Source organism: Lithobates pipiens, unplaced genomic scaffold (genome assembly GCF_037356315.1).
Source record: "Lithobates pipiens isolate NorthernLeopardFrog02 unplaced genomic scaffold, aLitPip1_a1.2 Scaffold_16, whole genome shotgun sequence".
NCBI lineage: Eukaryota > Metazoa > Chordata > Amphibia > Anura > Ranidae > Lithobates > Lithobates pipiens.
In genome coordinates, this window is record NW_027507748.1 from 238,664,752 (window position 1) to 238,684,314 (window position 19,563).

The 19,563-nt window shown below is 41.3% G+C and overlaps 1 protein-coding gene across 1 annotated transcript; it reads right to left on the reverse strand.

The window, feature by feature from the left end:
* Positions 1 to 40: 40 nt before the first annotated feature.
* On the reverse strand, positions 41 to 17,385 carry LOC143984316 (interleukin-20-like). The gene is made up of 6 exons (XM_077484561.1): positions 17,093 to 17,385; positions 9,730 to 9,906; positions 9,566 to 9,628; positions 6,017 to 6,163; positions 1,304 to 1,378; positions 41 to 193 (listed from the first exon to the last, which is right to left on the reverse strand). Exons 2-6 carry the CDS (start codon positions 9,883 to 9,885, stop codon positions 116 to 118), a joined length of 519 nt encoding a protein of 172 aa, XP_077340687.1. The 5' UTR covers positions 9,886 to 9,906; positions 17,093 to 17,385; the 3' UTR covers positions 41 to 115.
* Positions 17,386 to 19,563: the final 2,178 nt, after the last annotated feature.

Sequence of the window (19,563 nt, forward strand, 5' to 3'; positions counted from 1 at the left end):
ATATTAAATATTTACCTAATTAAAAAAAAAAAGACAGATATTAAACAAAATACTTTATTAGTCCTAAAAAATAATAAATCAACAAACATACATTTAAAACCACTATCCATTTAAATTATTGTAGACTTTCCATCCAGGTGAGAAGAATATCAAGCTCTCTGAATGCTTTTGTTACAGCTTCATGGAGGTTTAACTGAAAAAAGACACACATATATTTCAGACTTTATAATATAAAACCCATGAACTATTATCAGGAATATTTGCTAATATAAATATAGAGACTGTCATTTCAGTTTTTTCCAAAAACTCTAGCTAACTGGTTGTCTCTGGCCTTAATAATTTCTAAATCACTGGTCTGAAACAAGCTTAGAAATCAGGAAAGTCAGAGTGAAAGTAGAATTCTTGACTTGCATACTTGTTCTGACTCAGAGTATAGTAAAGCTACTGGAACAGAAATATAGCTATGCAAATGGCACTATTAGAAGGAGTGGTCAGCAAAACCACCCTCTGTTCTTCCTCAGTATACGTCTACATAAAACAAAAAAGTAAGAAATAAACATATTAAATGCAATCACTTTACATTTTTTAAAAACCTCTGTAAATCAAACTTTTACATTTTAATTAAATTGTAAATGAAGGTATTATTACTGTTTACATGAAAATAATGTTTGTCACATTGGAAATAAAATTGTAAAGCTAAACTGTAGTAAAACCCTTGCAGGGCTCCACCCTCAGCATTGAAAGTGTTAAATGCTTGTGTCTATCAAAAAGCAATTGTAATTGCCTTGTTACTTGTTCCCACATGCTTTCTTCCCGCTGCATGACTAGTCCCTCAAAGTCCCTTCTCTTTGCCACTCCCTCAGTCACAGAAACTCTGATGTCACCACGTATAATGCAGGACTGGCAGCCCTACATTGTAAGTGAAGACATCAAGCACCCGCCTACAACCCAGAGTGTTGGAGAGGGAAGAAGGGTTTTGGCTGCTGGGGTAGTAAGGGATACGGTAATAACAACCAGGTTTTCTATTCCCGCTGAACAAAAGAAAGAGCTCCACTGCAAAAGTCAATATTCTATCTTCATTAGGTTTATAGTATTTTTAAATTATAATATTATTGATGATTATAATCACCATAATAATAACTACTATAGATATAAATAACCATTAGATATTTATAGATAGATTGGTACTATTAAAGTATTACTCTAATATTAATAAATGAGTTTGCTTATCAGGTTAGAGGTGAGTATTCAAAGGTAAAACCAAGTAAGTCAGATAAATATTAATAAACAAATAAAGGTTCACCTTTTTAAAATTCTGTTCTACGATTTCCAGTTTCTTCATAGTCATAGTGCTAGGCTTGCAATTATTGCTGAATTGCTGTGGGAAAAAAATATACTTTTATAAAATGTCACTGTTATTTTTATATAAGATATTAATTTCTCTTCTACTAATTCTGCTACTGTTGTCCATAGATAAGGCTGAAAATGGTGGTGTTTGCTCAGGCTATAAGCATTAATGTTTAGTGTCTGGGATTGTGCATGTTTAAACCTTGATTGTACAATAGAGTGATCATATGGCATTTGCATCTTCTGTCTTAGGTCTGTGGGTACCCTTGACACGGCAAAATGGAGAGAAAGAAATTAACTAAAGCAAAGGGCCAAATAGACAGGCAAAAACTCATTAAGAAACAAACTGAAGACCTGAAATCAACTTTTAAAGGAATTCCTTAAAGAGAAGGTCCAACCCCCCATAAAAGTCAGGAGCTACAAATACTGCAGCTGCTGACTTTTAATATATGGGCACTTTCCAGTCCAGGGATTCTGGGATGTCATCACCCCGGCTGATCTTCTGATCGGCTGTTGGGTGCAGCCGCCACCATTCCTGGAAAGGGAACACAGCAGTGAAGCCTTTTGGCTTCACAGCCAGTTCCCTACTGTGCATGTGCAAAGCTCGCTGCACTTTCTAATTGGCCCGGAGGCAGAGGAAGGAGAGGCGGTGAACTTCTGAAATGGCACTGCAGCGCCGTCTCCAGAAGTGGAGAACAATGCCTGTCAAAAACCTGTACCCGTTCCCCCCTCAAACGTGCCAATGTGGCAGCGGAGGGGGGAAGGAGACAAATAAGCAGAAGTTCCACTTTTGAGTCGAACTCTGCTTTAAGGTTGACATTAAAAATACCTATTAGATAACAACTATTTGTCTATGCTCAAATGTCAATGAAAATGGGGGTCTTGGACATGATCTGTCACCGGCATATAATGCTGTTTTATCATCTCTACCCTGGCAATTTGACAACAATTAACACCACTTATACAGTATAATTGTAGGGTCCATACCCCTCTCAGATTGGCACCATGGGATTGGATTATGTAATTAGTGCAGAGTAATTTCACAAACTTGCACACTTCCCATCATGTTCCTGGACAATCAACATCTGTCTTGACACATTCCATGGTGATTTGATTAAGGTTACCCTTGTTACCCTAGTTCTCCATGTGGCTATATATGCTGGGCTATGTTCCTGACACTCAATAAAACTGCAGAAGCTACTAGGATATGATGAGAACTTGTCCAGCATTACAGAGCAAGTGAAGTTGAATGTACTAACCCTCACTAGCTATATATATCATAAACTGGAAAAATAGGAACCTTCACAGGCACAAAAGTGTTTTGTTTATATCTGCAAGGCTCTAGCTCAAAAAGCGCTAATGTGCCACAATCTTAGAGTAAGCATTTACAGTGCGGCATGCATGATTTTCAGAGATAAACTTCCTAAAGTAGAATTTCACTCTAAAGAGGAAGTTCTGCTTTAATGTATGTCTTTCCCACCCACCACCCCCACATTTTGCACAATATGATTTTTTTGGAGGGGTGGGTATCTAATTTTAACAAGTGCCCACTACCATTTCTGCTCATATTGCCTACGCAATCCAAGCAAAAGTTTGCTTCCTTCTCTCTTTAACCTTCTTGAACACGTCACAGGTCCCATAAGGCTGTGGGACCATTCACATTGCAGTGCAGCTTGAGCATGCGCAGTGGGAAAAGCCAGCTGTGAAGCCACAAGAAGTAACAGCCAGCTTCCTTAAACAAACATGCCTGGCCAGGGACCCGAAGACCGGCTAAGAACCAACCCGGGTGAGGAGAGCACTGGATCCCTAAACAGGTAAATGTAATTTTGTTAAAAGCCAGCAGCTACAGTATTTGTAGATGCTGACATTTAATTGTTCTTTCTAATCCTCTAATTGCAAATAGTATGTTGAATTTTTCTAGGCATAAAGGCCATAGAAAATTCAGGCTTTTTTCTTTTGCTCACAAAAATTGGTCTACAAGTACTTTTAAAAACACCACAAATAAAATAAAATTGAAGGAACATTTTTCATTTATTATTTTTACTTTTCCAAAAGTTATTTTTTTTTTAATTAGGTAACAATGAAATATTAGCTATCAATATTTTCTATTTGCAACTAAAGAGAATTGAATTCCAAGCAGTTTCTGTGTTTTCTGAAGGAAAAACACACAGCTGAAGTCAAATACGGACTATTTCTGTGCTCTTTTGTCAACAGGGATGGGGCCATCTTATATTCTTTTATGCCGCGTACACACGACAGGACTTAAGTCCGGCAGACTTTCGACGGAGTTCTGACGGAGTGCCGACAGAGTTCTGACAGACTTTTCGAATGAGCGGACTTGGCCACACACAATCACACCAAACTCCGACGGATTCGAACGTGATGACGTACGACTGGACTCGAATAAGGAAGTTCATAGCCAGTAGCCAATAGCTGCCTTAGCGTCGGTTTTAGTCCGTCGGAATAGCACACACATGAGCAAATTTTTCGGTAGGAACTGGGTCCGGCAGAGTTCTGGCGGAAAAATTTGAAGCATGTTCCATTTCTAAAGTGTGTCAGACTTATGCCGCGTACACACGACAGGACTTAAGTCTGGCAGACTTTCGACGGAGTTCTGACAGAGTTCCGACAGAGTTCTGACGGACTTTTCGAATGAGCGGACTTGGCCACACACAATCACACCAAACTCCGACGGATTCGAACGTGATGACGTACGACTGGACTCGAATAAGGAAGTTCATAGCCAGTAGCCAATAGCTGCCCTAGCGTCGGTTTTAGTCCGTCGGAATAGCACACACACGAGCAAATTTTTCAGTAGGAACTGGGTCCGGCAGAGTTCTGGCGGAAAAATTTGAAGCATGTTCCATTTCTAAAGTCTGTCAGACTTTTGCAAATCAAAAGTCCGTTGCAGCCCACACACGATCGAATAGTCTGCCGGAATCATTCCGTCAGACTTTGGATGTTGAAAAGTCCGCTCGTGTGTACGGGGGCTTAAGAAATCCCAGCATGCTTTAGTAGCTTAACCACTTAAGGACCGCCTCACGCCAATATACGTCAGCAGAATGGCACAGCTGGGCACAATCATGTACCTGTACGTGGCTCTTTAAGTGCCCAGCCGTGGGTCCCAGTCCTGAGCTCCCGGTGTCCTGCGATCGGATCACAGAGCTGAAGAACGAGGAGAGGTCTGTGTAAACAAACCTCTCCCCGTGCTTCCTACTGTGGCTGTCACTGATCGTCTGCTCCCTTTTATAGGGAAGGACAATCAGCGACGTCACATGCAAGGCCACGCCCCCTACAATAAAGAAAACACATAACGTCATACATAAAACCTATACTGCCCCCTAGTAGTTAACTCCTTCACTGCCAGTGTCATTTACACAGGAATCAGTGCATTTAAATAGCATGATTGCTGTATAAAGGTCCTATAAATGTGTCAAAAATGTCCGATGTGTCCGCCATAATGTTGGAGTCACAATAAAAATCGCTGATCACCGCCATTACTAGTAAAAAAACAAATTTATAAAAATGCTATAAAACTATCCTCTATTTTGTAAACGCTATAACTTTTGCGCAAACCAATGAATAATCGCTAATTGTGATTTTTTTTTTTTACCAAAAATATGTAGAAGAATACGTATTGGCCTAAACTGAGGAAAAAAAATGTTTTTTTATATATTTTTGGGGGATATTTATTATAGCAAAAAGTAAAAAATATTGCATTTTTTTCAAAATTGTCGCTCTATTTTTGTTTATAGCACAAAAAAAATTAAAACCACAGAGGTGATCAAATACCACAAAAAGAAAGCTCTATTTGTGGGGAAAAACAGTCGCCGATTTTGTTTGGGAGCCACGTCGCATGACCGCGCAATTGTCAGTTAAAACGACGCAGTGCCGAATCGCAAAAAGGAGCCTGGTCCTTTGCCTGCAAATTGGTCCAGGGCTTAAGTGGTTAAAGGGACTTAAGACAGACCTTCACTTAGAAAATGAAAATACTGCTTATCCCCCCCCCCCCCCCCCCACTTCTAGCAAAGTTGATGTTTTTTTTGTTTTTTTTGGAGGGGTGGAGCAGGTATTTTTTGTGACAGGTACCCACTTCTGCAATTTTCGCCTAAGAAGAGACATTCTTTAGCTTGGCCTGGAGTCCTCCCCGCACACAACCTCTGGTGACACATCCCATATCCATGATGGCGGTGCTGGAGCGTCTAGGGGTCTGGTGCATTCCTGTACCCTGGTGCGTTTTAGGTCTGAATTTTAGCCTGAATTCGCACCTGAATTGGACCCCTTTTCAATCCGGACCACGGCCACACTGGACATGTGTGAACCGTCTCCATTGAGAGGCGGTCACACTTGCCTGTCATGCGCATTGAATGCAGGGAAACCCCCATCCAATTTGCATATGTGGGAACCCAGCCTGATGAAGAATCAGCTCTGAGAAAGTGAATTTCTTAAAAGTCAATAGTTACATAGTCAGTCTGATTGAAAAAAGACACAAGTCCACACAAGTCCACACAAGTAGATTGGATCAATCTCTGTAATAGGGACACAAATAGCAATAAAACATGACAGGTGCTAAATTCCACTCTATCCAAAACTAAAAAAAAAGTTTTGCCTTTAGTTATACTTTAATTATTATTAAGGATGCATTGATAAACAAACTTTCAGTACTTACACAAGGAACTTTAGTGAGCGCACAAATAGAGTTTGCAATCTTGCTGCTGCTGGCCTGAATATATGTATCCAACAAGGAATCGTGTTGGAAGACATTGGTCATATAAAAATGAAGAATTTTTTGCAGGAAACAACATTGATCAGATGGCTAAAAAGACACAATATTTATTATGATCACCAGATGGATAAAAATGTAAATTGGTTTCAATATTTAGTCCAGTAGAGGGCAATATAAAGACAGAAATTCCAAATATATTTGCGATCATGCTTGGTAACATGCACAGTACTAGTAGCAGCATGAATTAGATATGTAAAACTATGCACAAACAGAGGCCTTTAATTGTTTAAAAAAATAATCTATTCACATACAGTATCTCACAAAAGTGAGTACACCCCTCACATTTTTGTAAATATTTTATTATATCTTTTCATGTGACAACACTGAATAAATTCCACTTTGCTACAATGTAAAGTAGTATGTGTACAGCTTGTATAATAGTGTAAATTTGCTGTCCCCTCAAAATAACTCAACACACAGTCAATAATTAACCACTGGCAACAAAAGTGAGTACACCTAAGTGAAAATGTCCAAAGTGGGCCCAATTAGCCATTTTCCTTCCCCGGTGTCATGTGACTCGTTAGTGTTATAAGGTCTCAAGTGAGAATGGGTATGTTAAACGTAGCGTTATCGCTCTCATTCTCGCATACTGGTTACTGGAAGTTCAACATGGCATCTCATGGTGAAGAACTTTCTGAGGATCTGAAAAAAATAATTGATGCTTTACATAAAGATGGCCTAGGCTATAAGAAGATTGCCAAGACCCTGACCTGAGCTGCAGCACAGTGGCCAAGACCATACAGAGGTTTAACAGAACAGGTTACACTCAGAACAGGCCTCGCCATGGTCAACCAAAGAAGTTGAGCGCATGTGCTCAGCGTCATATCCAGAGGTTGTCTTTGGGAAATAGACGTATGAGTGCTGGCAGCATTGCTGCAGAGGTTGAAGGGGTGGGGGATCAGCCTGTCAGTGCTCAGACCATACACCGCACACTGCATCAAAATAGATCATGAATTACTGGAACCATGTACTGTGGTCTGATGAGACCAAGATAAACTTATTTGGTTCAGAATGTGTCATGCGTGTGTGGTGGCAACTAGGTGAGGAGTACAAAGACAAGTGTGTTTTGCCTACAGTCAAGCATGATGGTGGGAGTGTCATGGTCTGGGGCACCATGAGTGTTGCCAGCACTGGGGAGCTACAGTTCATTGAGGGAACCTTGAATGCCAGCATGTACTGTGACATACTGAAGCAGAGCATGATCCCCTCTCTTTGGAGACTATGTAATAACCTGCCTTATCTTCCAATAAATAATTTTTATTCTTTACTTAATGGTTATTTTTCTCATCATCTATATATAGCTGCCCAAACCCTCGACCCCCCCCCCCCCCCCCGGGACCGTTTCCATTTTTTCTCTTTGGAGACTAAGCTGCAATATGATAATGGCCCCAAATACACCTCCGAGATGACCACTGCCTTGCTAAAAAAAGCTGAGGGTAAAAGTCATGGACTGGCCAATAATGTCTCCAGACCCAAACCCTCAAACGGGCATCCTCAAATGGAAAGTGGAGGAGCGCAAGGTCTCTAACATCCACCAGCTCTGTGATGTCATCATGGAGAAGTGGAAGAGGACTCCAGTGGCAACCTGTGACGCTCTGGTGAACTCCATGGAAAATAATGATGGCCACACAAAATATTGACACTTTGGGCTGAATTTGGACATTTTCACTTAGGAGTGTACTCACTTTTGTTGCCAGCGGTTTAGACATTAATGGCTGTGTGTTAGTGTAAATTTTCTGTCCCCTCAAAATAACTCGTTATACAGGCTTTGCACTCACTACTTTATATTGTAGCAAAGTTTCATTTCTTCAGTGTTGTCACATGAAAATATATAATAAAATATTTACAAAAATGTGAGGGGTTTACTCACTTTTGTGATATACTGTATGTATTCTTTACTACCATAGTAGTAGAATATTGTGATTCTGTACTAAACCTTCATCCTGTCTCTTTAAACTGAACTCTGGACACAAAAAAAGTTTTCCCTTGCAGTGGGGCTGTGCCTGCACTGCAAGCGTTAATTGCTAATTTTTGTGTAGAAGGGAGATGTAAAATGTGGTAAACCTGATCCTCCGCACAAGACCGGTCCCTGCAGCGCCTGCACCCCTGCTCTCTAGCAGTCTTGAATCCTGATATAATCAAGCCCAGAGCAGGTCTATGAGGAGGATCAGGTAAGTATAGAGCTTTCTCATATCCCCTGGACAAAACAAGCACAGCCCCGCTTCAAGGGAAAATTTGCCTGGAGTTGACCTTTAATTATCTTGTTTGCTATTTTGAAAATCCAGTATAATGGAAGAGTAATGGTTTAAAAAAAAAAAAAAAGCAATTGTGGGTATAACAAATTATTTTGGCATATATTTTCTTACTGGTCTATATAACTGAGGGTGTGGCAGGGGTGTGTCCAGTGCCTAAATAAATTTTTCTAGAAACTGCCCCCTTTTCTCATCTCAGAAAGTTGAGAGGTATTTAAATAGAATGTTACATGCGGTAGTGAGAGACATTAGTATTGAATTGGTTGTTTAACTGGGGGACAGTTAACTTGGAAGTGCCGACACAATTGGAGCAAATTTTTCTGAACAATTACAAAAAGTAATCAGAGCAAAGGAGGAGTAAAGAAAAAGATGAGAATAAATACAAAACAGACTATATAAAACCTGATAAAAGTTTGTGAGGTACTACAGAAGGTGGCAACAAAGTGACGAGTCTCTGGGAAGAAGGGTTTAAGAGAATGCAATAGATTGATATGTGCCTTTAGATTATATTTTTATAAGATAAATATCTGGACATAGGTATACAGTAGGTGGTAAATCAATTTGTGACTTCTCTTTAGTCATCAGACCATAGTACTTTGAGAATGAATAGGGGATATACGGTAGCAAAAATAGCAACAGTCTATGAGCAGTTCTAAATTAACTAAAGGTCTATTTTGACACACTCTGCACACGTGTGTGAGGAGTCAAAATGACAAACAAAACCCCCTTTAGATCGTTTAGCTTTACAAGCACTGCGATAAGATAAATCACACATCATTAGTCATCATATCAGTTATACAACATAGCCATCCAATCATAGGTTAATATTCCCCTAGGAACATAGACACACATGCCGCAGCATTATGACCCAAATCATGACTTTACATAATTTCCATATTCTTGATGTCTCTGAAAAAATTCCCCTTATCTGTTATAGACAAGTCCTAAGACCCAGGCAGTCATAAGTACATAGCAATATTTCTTCAAAAACTAGCTTATTACGTTTGAGACAAGCCCAGTCTTATACTGCTACAAAAACAACAACATGGTTGACACGTCTTTAAGATGGTCAACACTGTTACAAGATGGCAAGTGACCAGGTAATTCAGCAAGAATCATCTGAAAACTCCCCTACATCATTGATTAAAAGACAAAAATAACAGTTTATGAGCATACTTACAGGAATTTTTTCTAAGGAGGACTTTACTAGTGTCTGGGTATGTATAAATTTATCTTGAGACTTCTGAAAAAGGAAAATAGTGTTTTTTATTGTCAGGGGGATGAAATTTCATTCACCAGCGCTTGACATGAGAAATGAAAGCAAAGCTTGCACATTATACTTACAATTGAAGAACGTATTGTATTAAAAATTTCTCTAATTTCAGTAATTTGGTCTGATGTCGGAGATACTTCACATGTAGGTAGGAACAGAACCCTGGACATTGCTATATTAATATACATCAGAAACACAGAGGCGATGCACAGCACATATCTCTTCATTTTTGCAAATTAAATGTCACCCTATGGAAATAACAGCAATAAATAATTTATTTTATTAATTTCATATATTGTAGTAATATCTATTTGTAGAATTTTTAACAAGGAATTTTAACTATGTAAAAACATGTTTACACTTCATTTAACACTGAAGTAAAAATGTAAAACCAACATGATAGCTTAGTAATCAGCACAGTATTCTTTGCAGCATTAAAGTCTAGGGATTAGGAAAGGGCTGAACAGACCCCTGTTCGGTTCGCACCAGAACTTTCGAACACTGCAAAAGTTGACACCCATAAAACGAACCCCATTAAAGTCAATGAGACCCGAACGTCATTAAAGTGCCCATTGTGAAGGCTTGTATGCAAGTAATTGGGCATACAATGGTTACATAGTTACATACTCCCAACAATGGTTATAGGGGTCTGGGTCCTGCCCTGGAGGACATGTATCAATTAAACAAAAGTTTGTGAAAAACATTATCTTTAAATGAGCAGTGATTTTTTTTTATTTTTAAAGTGAAAGGACAAAAATGAAAAATTTCTTCCAATATTGTGCCTGGGCGTCCCTTTTTTTTATACCTGTAAAGTGGCAGATTTGTAACATGTCTAGAATCTGCTGCAACACTAATTGCATTTATAAAAGCAAAAAAAAATAATAATGAAATGTTCCCTGCAAGCTGCCTTTATTTTGATTGGCAACAGCTGGGGAGCCAGTGTGTATGATGAGGCCACATTGTAGTGCACTGGGAACAAGTTTAGAGATTTTTTGGATACATTCTGGTGTCACTTTGACTTTGGAAAGAAGTAACAGGTGCGGAAATTGGCCTTGCTGTAAAAAAATTGCAAACATATGCACCTGTCAAAATGGGGCTGAAAAAATGGTCTTTAGGTGTTAATTGTGCCCATGAAACTTTTACCAAAAACATTCTTCCAGATGAAATGATTGAACACCCTCAAAGCTAGACAGCCTCAAAGTCCTGCAGAAATTCCACATCCCAAAAAGACTTAATCAGTGATATCGGCATCAGAGGCATCATAGCTGATAATCCAGGACTGATTAATTTTTATAAAATTCAACCAGCCCACAGAGTCTGTGGACAGACGCGTTCTATGATCAGTAACAAAATCTCCTACAGCACTGAATGCCTGTTCTGAAAGCATGCTGGATGCAGGGCTGGATGCAGGGCAGCCCAACAACTCAATGGCATACTGGGCAAGTTCTGGCCAGTGGTCTATTCTCATGACCCAGTAAGTCAGTGGATCATCAGCTGGTTAGCTCTCCAGCTCTGTTTTGGCCCCGAGGTAATCGTCCACCATGTGCCTTAGTCGGACGCCTTCTCCAATCTCACGTGTCCTCAAGAGATTTTATCTTGTGCACTCTCTGTGGGGACGGCATGAGTTCTGAGACCTTATAACGGTGGTCACAGGAGGTTGCCAATCAGTGGTCATCCTTCTCCTTTATGCCACATATTCTTGGGTCCTTTAGCAGGCTTTGAAGCATGAGGTTGCCCATGCACCTCAAATTTGCAGAGGCTTGAGAAGCTGATCACTCTGAGTCATTTAGGATGACAACATCTGGAACTTCCTCCTCCCAGCCAAGGTGCCAAAATCCTCCTCATCATCCTCCTCCCCTCTCTCCTCCCATGTGCTCTGTGAATTAGGAATGATGGTGTCTGGATAAAGTGGGCCTTGAGAGGAAAGGAAGTCCTCCTCTTCCTCCCGCTGCTCTGCCTCCAGTGCCCCGTCCATAATGCCACGCAGCGTCTGCTCCAGCAGGAACACAACAGGGATTGTGTCACTGATGCATGCACTGTCACGGCTCACTATCCTAGTGGCCTCCTCAAATGGTGACAATACAGTGCATGCATCCTTAATGATCAGCCATTGGCGTGGGGGAAAAAAGCCAAGGTGGCCTGAGCCTGTCGTCATGCCGTACTCGCACAGGTACTCGTTGATGGCCCTCTGCTGCATGTATAGCCGCTGTAGCATTGCCAAAGTTGAATTCCACCTGTTAGGCATGTCACAAATCAGGCGTTTACGGGCAGGTGGAATATCTGCTGAATTTCAGCGAACCGAACACTGGCTGTGTATGACCACCTGAAATGGCTGCAGACTGTTCTGGCCAGCTTTAGCACATTTGACAACCTTGGGTATATATTTAGGAAACTCTGCACCACCAAATTGTGGACATGTGCCAAACATGGCACATGTGTCAACTTTCCCTGTCTAAGGGCGGACAGAAGGTTTGAGCCATTATTGCGCACCACCATTCATGGCCCCAGTTGGCGTGGTGTAAACCACCTCTGGGCCTGTCCCTGCAGGGCTGCAAGAATCTCTGCTATGGTGTGGTTCCTGTTCCCTAAACACACCAGCTGAAGCACAGCATGACACCTTTTAGCCTGACTCATAGAATAGCCCTTTAAATGCTTTGGGGGTACCTGAAGTTCTTAGGACAATTCTGCAGAGGAGGGCATGGAGGTGGTGGAGGAGGAGGGGGTAGAGCTCACAGGTCTGGCATCATCACCACTGGCTGTATGTAGATGTGGGGGCAAAACAAACTGCGGCACTGAGCCCTGTCCTGCATCCTTTTGCGTTGCAAGCAGTGTGGCAAATTAGCAAATGTGCTGCTAGGGCCTGGGATACCCTGTGCTATACCACCATCCCTGTCAGTGGAGGCTACTGAGAGGTAATGACTCATTATAGCAGTGACAGAATGAAGTGGGTAAGGGAGAGGAGGAAGAGGAGGGACATATTTGTGCCCTTTTTGTGTGGCTTTTAGGTGCTCTTGCCAACGGTTGGAGTGGTTGGACATTAAGTGCCTTGTTAAGCATGTGGCACCCAAATGGCTGGTGTTTTTCCCATGCCTGAGACACAGTTTGCAGATAGCAACAGTGTGATCTGCTGCAGATGTGCTGAAAAAGGCCCAGAAAGCTGAGCTTTGGGGAGTGGGCCAAGATATAACAGCTGCAGAATGTGATGGAATTGGATGGCTGCTCTCTACTCTTTCTTGATGTCGGCCTCCTTGGGGTTGTGCTGCCTCACCTTCAGTTTCCTCCTCTGCTCTATCTGGCACCCAAGTCGCATCAGTGACCTCATCATCATGTCAATGTGCTTCAGCTGTGGGAACATGAACGCCAACTTGTCTACCAGTGTTCTCCCTTCTCTCTAGGCTCATGTCCCTGTCATCCCTGTGCTGTGCTGACTTCCTGGGTTTGTACCCCTACTGTGCTCATTATGAGGTGCTCCCACCATCCCTATGCTGTGCTGACTTCCTGGGGTTGTACCCCTGCTGTGCTCATTATGAGGGGGCTCCCACCATCCCTGTGCTGTGCCGACTTCCTTTTGGGGCTGTACCCCTGCTGTGCTCATTATGAGGGGCTCCCACCATCCCTGTGCTGTGCTTACGTGCTGGGTTTTTAACTTTATCATAACGAATGATCGTAATTATTATGACAATAATAAAACAATATTAACAACATTCTTATTTTGTCCGATTCTCCCACTCCCATATTAAAAAAGGTAATTTTCCCAACACTCACTCAGCAGCAGAAGAAAACCTCTGATTGGTCAACAAAACACCAGTCACGTTTCCGTTGTAACGGAATTTGGATCCGAAATTCATCAACGAAATTTCGTATTTCGTATAAAATTTGGAAGCATAGATATTCATATTTCGGATGCTTCCAAATGTACGAATTTTCAGAAATTCTACTAAACAGAGGAAATGATGCCCTGCCTGAGGACTGACCACCACATCCACCTTTGCCTGTGGACATATTTGTTGTCTCTCCTTGTTGTCCTCCCAGACATTATTGGGAGGGAGGGGGCGGTGCTTATAAGCAAATGTAAAGAAGAAGTGGAAATCTGTAAGTTGATGCACTTTAATCAATGTAACCACAAGTGGTGTTTGGTTTAATTTGAATACTCACACTACACAGATACACTCCACGGATACTATAATGTACTGCAAAATAATGCACTAAATGTACAGTGACACACAGAACTATATGATATTAAACTAGCAGTAACGCACACAGAAATAAATGGCGTTAAATTTGCAGTAACGCACACAGAACTATATGTCTTTAAACTGGCAGTAACGCACAAAACTATATGGCGTTAAACTGGCAATAACACACACAGAACTATATGGCGTTAAACTGGCAGTAACGCACACAGAAATAAATGGCGTTAAAATAGCAGTAATGCAATCAAATAGACAGTGTCCAACCATCACTACACTGACGCTATCTGAACTGTCCCTACTCTAGCTATGCACTAATGTAAAAATTACTGACACGGTCTCACTACACTACACTGAAACTATCTGAGCTGTTCCTACTCTACACTAATGTATGTATGAATGACACAGTCTCACTACACTACAGTGAAACTATCTGAGCTGTCCCTACTTTAGCTGCACACTATGCAAAGCTGAATGATGGTCCTCCTCACTACACACACACTATCCCTAGACTTACACTAAACTAATATTCTACACTGACAATTGAAGCAAAATAGCACAGTATAGCACAGTAACTAATAGCATTTAACAGAGCCCTGTTCTATCCCTCTCCATGCCGAAATCCCACTGAAAATGGCTGCCATTGAAAGAATACTTTTATACCGTGGGGCGGGAATGAGCCATGATTGGATAAAGACATAATGACAGTGTCCAATCATGACTCTGACAGTGCTCTGTGTCCTGATTGGCTGAAGCTTTCACTGCTTCAGCCAATCAGGGCTTGCAATGCACTGTAAAGCACCGCAATGCATTGTGGTCGCTTCGGAGGCGGAACAAACGGTCGAACGACCCATTTATTCATTGAATGTCCGAACAACGAAAGTTCGGCCCCAACATATTCTCGGAACGAACCATTTGTTCATCCCTACTAGGGATGAGATAGACCAGATGAGAGACAAACATCATGTATAATAGTGGTTACAACTGCTATTATATTTGACAGCGTCCCCTTGTTAATGGTTGTTAAGGACACCAGTGGGTACATGCACCACCATGTTCATACCAACTTATGACATCATCTGCTCCAATCACTTACATGGCTGGAAACCTCCACCTCGGTTCACACTAGATGTGGTGCGAATTCAAAGCAAATTCGCTGAGGTTTCTGCACTGCATCAAAATTTCAACTCGTTCATGTGAACCAATTGTGCAGTGTATGTTAGGTTAACGACATCCCGCAATTGGTTGGCAAAACGCAGTGCAATCTTCAGAAATGGATCGCATGGGTGTTAACACTCATGCAATCCAATTCTGATGTGGACAAAACAGTGTCCTGCACTAATTTGGTGCGAATATGGGATGATTTGAGCCATACAAATCCATATCTCAAATTGCACCTCTGAGACACTGCATGTAATCCACACAGGAATGTGCTGCGTATCCTGTGCGAATTACATACGGTGTCCCACACTGCAGGTGTGTGAACCTGGACTCTTTCAGGTCAGGTCTTGCGGTCTAATATGGATTTTAAGGGGTTAACCCATATAAAAATAAAGTAAAAAAAGCATGAGTTCTTTCCCAAAAAATTCATACCAGACCATTATCCAAGCATGTAGTCTAGAAGGCCAGGAAAGGGGAAGGAGGCAGATGTGTGCCCTCCCACCCAAAATATGCCACATGATGTCACACAGGAGACGCTGACCCTTTGTTTATATCAGCTGTCATCTGCCCAACCTGACATTCAGTGAGGTAGAAGCGTGGGAACCAGATGAGTGTCAGTGGGGGGTGGGTGGTTTCTTTGCTATCTGTGTTTGGAGTATAGTATCGGTCCATGTGTGTGTGAAATTTAAGCAAACCCTGGCACACAACTGCATACAGCTACCTCTTCCCATTTATCTCAATGGGCAGCTGTACGTGGCAGCAACTGGTCCCAGAGTATGATCCCAGAATATGGACCGTGTATGACCAGGTGCATGGATCCAAAATTTTAACTAAAAGCAAAACTTTTTTTCGTTTTGGAAAAATTAAGAGGGATTAGAACCCCTGTCAGGTTTTGTGTGGCTGTCTGTGCACTCTTACGGAAATGTATACCTTCTATTTGTCCAATGGGGTCAATAGTTCCCTTGATCCTAGTGATTTCACTTTGGACAAGAATTTTTTTTCTCTAACTTCCTGTTTTAGCTATAGTACAGGAAGTACTTTTAGGACACAGATGACAAAAAATAAAACTGGCAGAAGTTGAAACCCTCCTTTACTCATTTCAAAATGAAAAATAAAATGCAGTTGTTCTACTTTAATAAGCTGGTAAAGGAGAATTTGCTAGTTGTATGTAGCCATCCTTTTAGGAAATCTCACCCTCCAAACAGTTACGGTATATAAATACTATCCAATGAGGAATGAGGAACCTGTTTTTAAGTGTTGGCAGAGAGTGCCGAGGATTATTATGTAGGATTCAACCCCCCCCGTGACATTTATCTATTAGTGTTGAACCCTAAGAGCCGGTTCACACTGCGGGCGATGCGAGGCGACACGACTTGCCTCGCCGCAATCTGACAAGTCGCCCCGTTCTGTACAATGGAACCGTTCTGAAAGGAGCGACTCAAGTCGCTCCGACTCAGAAAAAAGGTTCCTGTACTACTTCTGGGCGACCTCGGGGCGACTTGCATTGACTTCTATACAGAAGTCATTTGCAAATCGCCGCTGAGGTCGCCGCAGGTCGCAGCGAGGCAAGTCGGTGTCACCTCGCATTGCCCGCAGTGTGAACCGGCCCTAAAGGTAAGTATACAACCTACTAATTAGGGCAACTCATAAATAATTCTCTATTTAGTGTGGATGTACTGTACATACGCAGACACCAACTTGGTTTCTGTCCCTGTCAGCGTCACCTGTATTTACAGATTCCTTAGGACACCATGGTCTCTAGAGTCTAGACCACATGTGTCAGCACCCCCCTCATCTCTGCCACCACCTTGTCTCAGCAGTCCAAAGCAGAGAGGAGGACAGAGCTCTTTCTACAGATCCTGCTATTCTCCATGCAGCCACAGAGATGCTCCTCTCTGCTCCCCCCCCCCCCCCCCCCCCCCCCCCCAAGGAGTGTGAGTGGGCTCTTTGCTAGTCTGCACCCATCCTTCACAGCTTAAAGCAGAGTTCCAGCCCCTCACCAAAAATGAAATACAGAAGCAATTATTTAATATGATAAAAAGTAGATACATTTACATACAGTAGTTTTACAGATACAACCGACCGTTTGAGGGCAACCACAATGCTGACGCAGCCTGTGATTAAATTGAGTTTGACACCCCGGTCTTGACTCTAGTCCCTTGATATCAGTTATTGGCTTGGTGGAAAAATTATTCAAAAGGCAAAGGCAACTCTTACAACACCAAAGCTGTATGTTAATAGCATTTATAGAATAAGAGACTCTCCCTCCCTCTCTCAGATCAGAAACAGGAAGTGGGCAGAAATTCCTCCAACTTGAGGGAGTCCCAGCATGTCACCAGAAATAGTGTTCTCATTGGAAGATTCCCCCTATATTCCTGGTGACAACCAAAATTTGTGATTTGTTATTTGTTTCACTCTCGGGTGATAATGTCAAACAGGAGATGTAGAAAGAGTAAATCTCCTTAACTGGGGCACATACAGCAATAAAAACCTGACAGGTGTTCTAATCCCTCTCCACCCTATCCAGAACCAACATAAACCTTTGCCATTTGTTATATATTAAGCATATCAAAGGAAAACCTGGTCAACCAATAAACTTCTAAAGATAAAGGAACTCTTATGGTTTGTATTATTATATTATTCTCAGTATATTCTGTTGGATTAGTCATTAATTTCTCTTCAATAAAAATGCTACACTCTCTGGAAAAGAACTGAGGTTGCCTTCAACTTGTTTAAAGGTTGCATTCTACATCCTTTTCCCACTGCATATATCTATTTCACAACAGGCTCCCCTGGTAATCTTAAAACAGTACTAAACCTAAAATCAAACTTTTTATATTGCAGTTTACCAATTCTTAGATGTGTTGGCTGTATTCATTTTCTGGTGATACAGGCAGCAAATCTGTTTTTCAAAAGCTCAAGCTCTCCAGCAGAATGTATCAGTTTACATAGATGAGACAAACAATTTAGCACTGGCTGGGGTGGTTAAAATGATCTGCTTTTATGTATTCATGTAAAAACTTTATCCCAAAAGGAAAAAAGGAAAAAAAAACAGTTTGCTGTAACTGATTATAAAGTGTTAGTTGGAGTTTGCCTTCAATTAGTGTATTGACAATTCTGTGGTGCCTCCTGTGCTTATTCCTTTAGAATTGTGTCTCACTAATACCAGAGGTGTGTTACTGCCCAGACTACCAGGTGAAAACAGAGGGGAAAAAACTAAGAAAAGAAAAAAAAATGCATCCACCGCATCCAATGATTGGTAACTTGAAATATCATACATTTTTTGTTTTGGATTAAATACGATTTTACAGTTTCACTAAATAGTGATACAATTGTGAATAATCACAAAAAAGGCAAAGGGCATCGGATTCCCAAAATTGTCTATGAAATGGATATGACTACATTTACTCACCACCACTTTTAAGGTCGTGGTTAAAATTGCCCAAAAAATGTTAACCAGCCAACCTTCAACCAGTGTGTACAGCTCCTAGTCTGACAGAACCCGGTCTCACAACCAGCTTCTGTCGAATGAGCATGCTGGAAAACCAGCATCCGATCAGCACTCACAGCCAATGGCTGTAACCTCTGACCACTGTGTTCTGGCGGGGGGGGGGGGGGGGAGTCTGTCAGAAGACAGTAGCTCAGTGGGGAGATTGCTGCACCAATATCAGATGTGTTAGTACAACGATCTGTCCTTTTTTTTATTCTGCCTGCTGTGTTGAAAGAAAAAAAAAAAATTCCCGTGTACCCAGAATTAGTAATAATTTACATTATATTTGACACTTTCCAAAAGCAAGTACATATAGTTGTATAGCAAAACAAATGCAGTAATAATAAGACACAATAGGAGAAAAAGCCCCCCAAAAAAAACAAGCTTAGAGAGAACAGGATTAATATTGGAAGCAAATTGAATGAATAAGCTGTGTGTGACATAGCCAGTCTTACCTACGATTGTCAACTCTTTGCTGCAAATTTCTCGACATCTTCTAAATATGTTCATATTTATACTCCTTCCAGCAGGAAGAGTTCAGGTGTATACTGGAAAATTCATTACTAATTTTTTAGGATGCGTAATGCTATCCATCATTCCTAGAAATGAATTAAGATACTTTCAGTTTCATTTTTTGTAATTCTTTATTTCGCTATATTTAAAAAAAATGCTCTGCCTTTTCTTTTATTTCTGAAAACCGTTTTCCTTTTCCACAAAACTCTAGTAATGCATTTACTAATCACTACACCATGGTTTTCATCAGGATGTATGCATTTATATTTAAAGCTAAATTCCATGCAAACATCCAAATAGCCACATTTGTGAAATTCGAGCTGAATTACAGGTATGACAACTTGACATCAGGTATCAGTTAATCAGTTAATCAGAGTAAACTTAAAGAACCCAACTAGACTGCGGTTCCATGCCTGCTTTCTGGACCGGAAACCCAAACCACGTGACATCGGCATCTTAAGTACCCTCTCCCAGAAAGCACAGCAAGAGTGACACTCCCACTGGACGGGCTCCGAAAGAGAGTAAACTTAAAGCACCCAACTAGACTGTGG

Excerpts from the sequence above, each read along its gene's own strand:
- LOC143984316 (XM_077484561.1), bottom strand. The coding sequence starts at position 9,885 with ATGAAGAGATATGTGCTGTGCATCGCCTCTGTGTTTCTGATGTATATT. Across the intron at positions 1,379-6,016 it reads CGCTCACTAAAGTTCCTTGT|CAATTCAGCAATAATTGCAA; the intron begins GTAAGTACTGAA and ends TTTTTCCCACAG. Across the intron at positions 194-1,303 it reads TAGAACAGAATTTTAAAAAG|TTAAACCTCCATGAAGCTGT; the intron begins GTGAACCTTTAT and ends GTCTTTTTTCAG.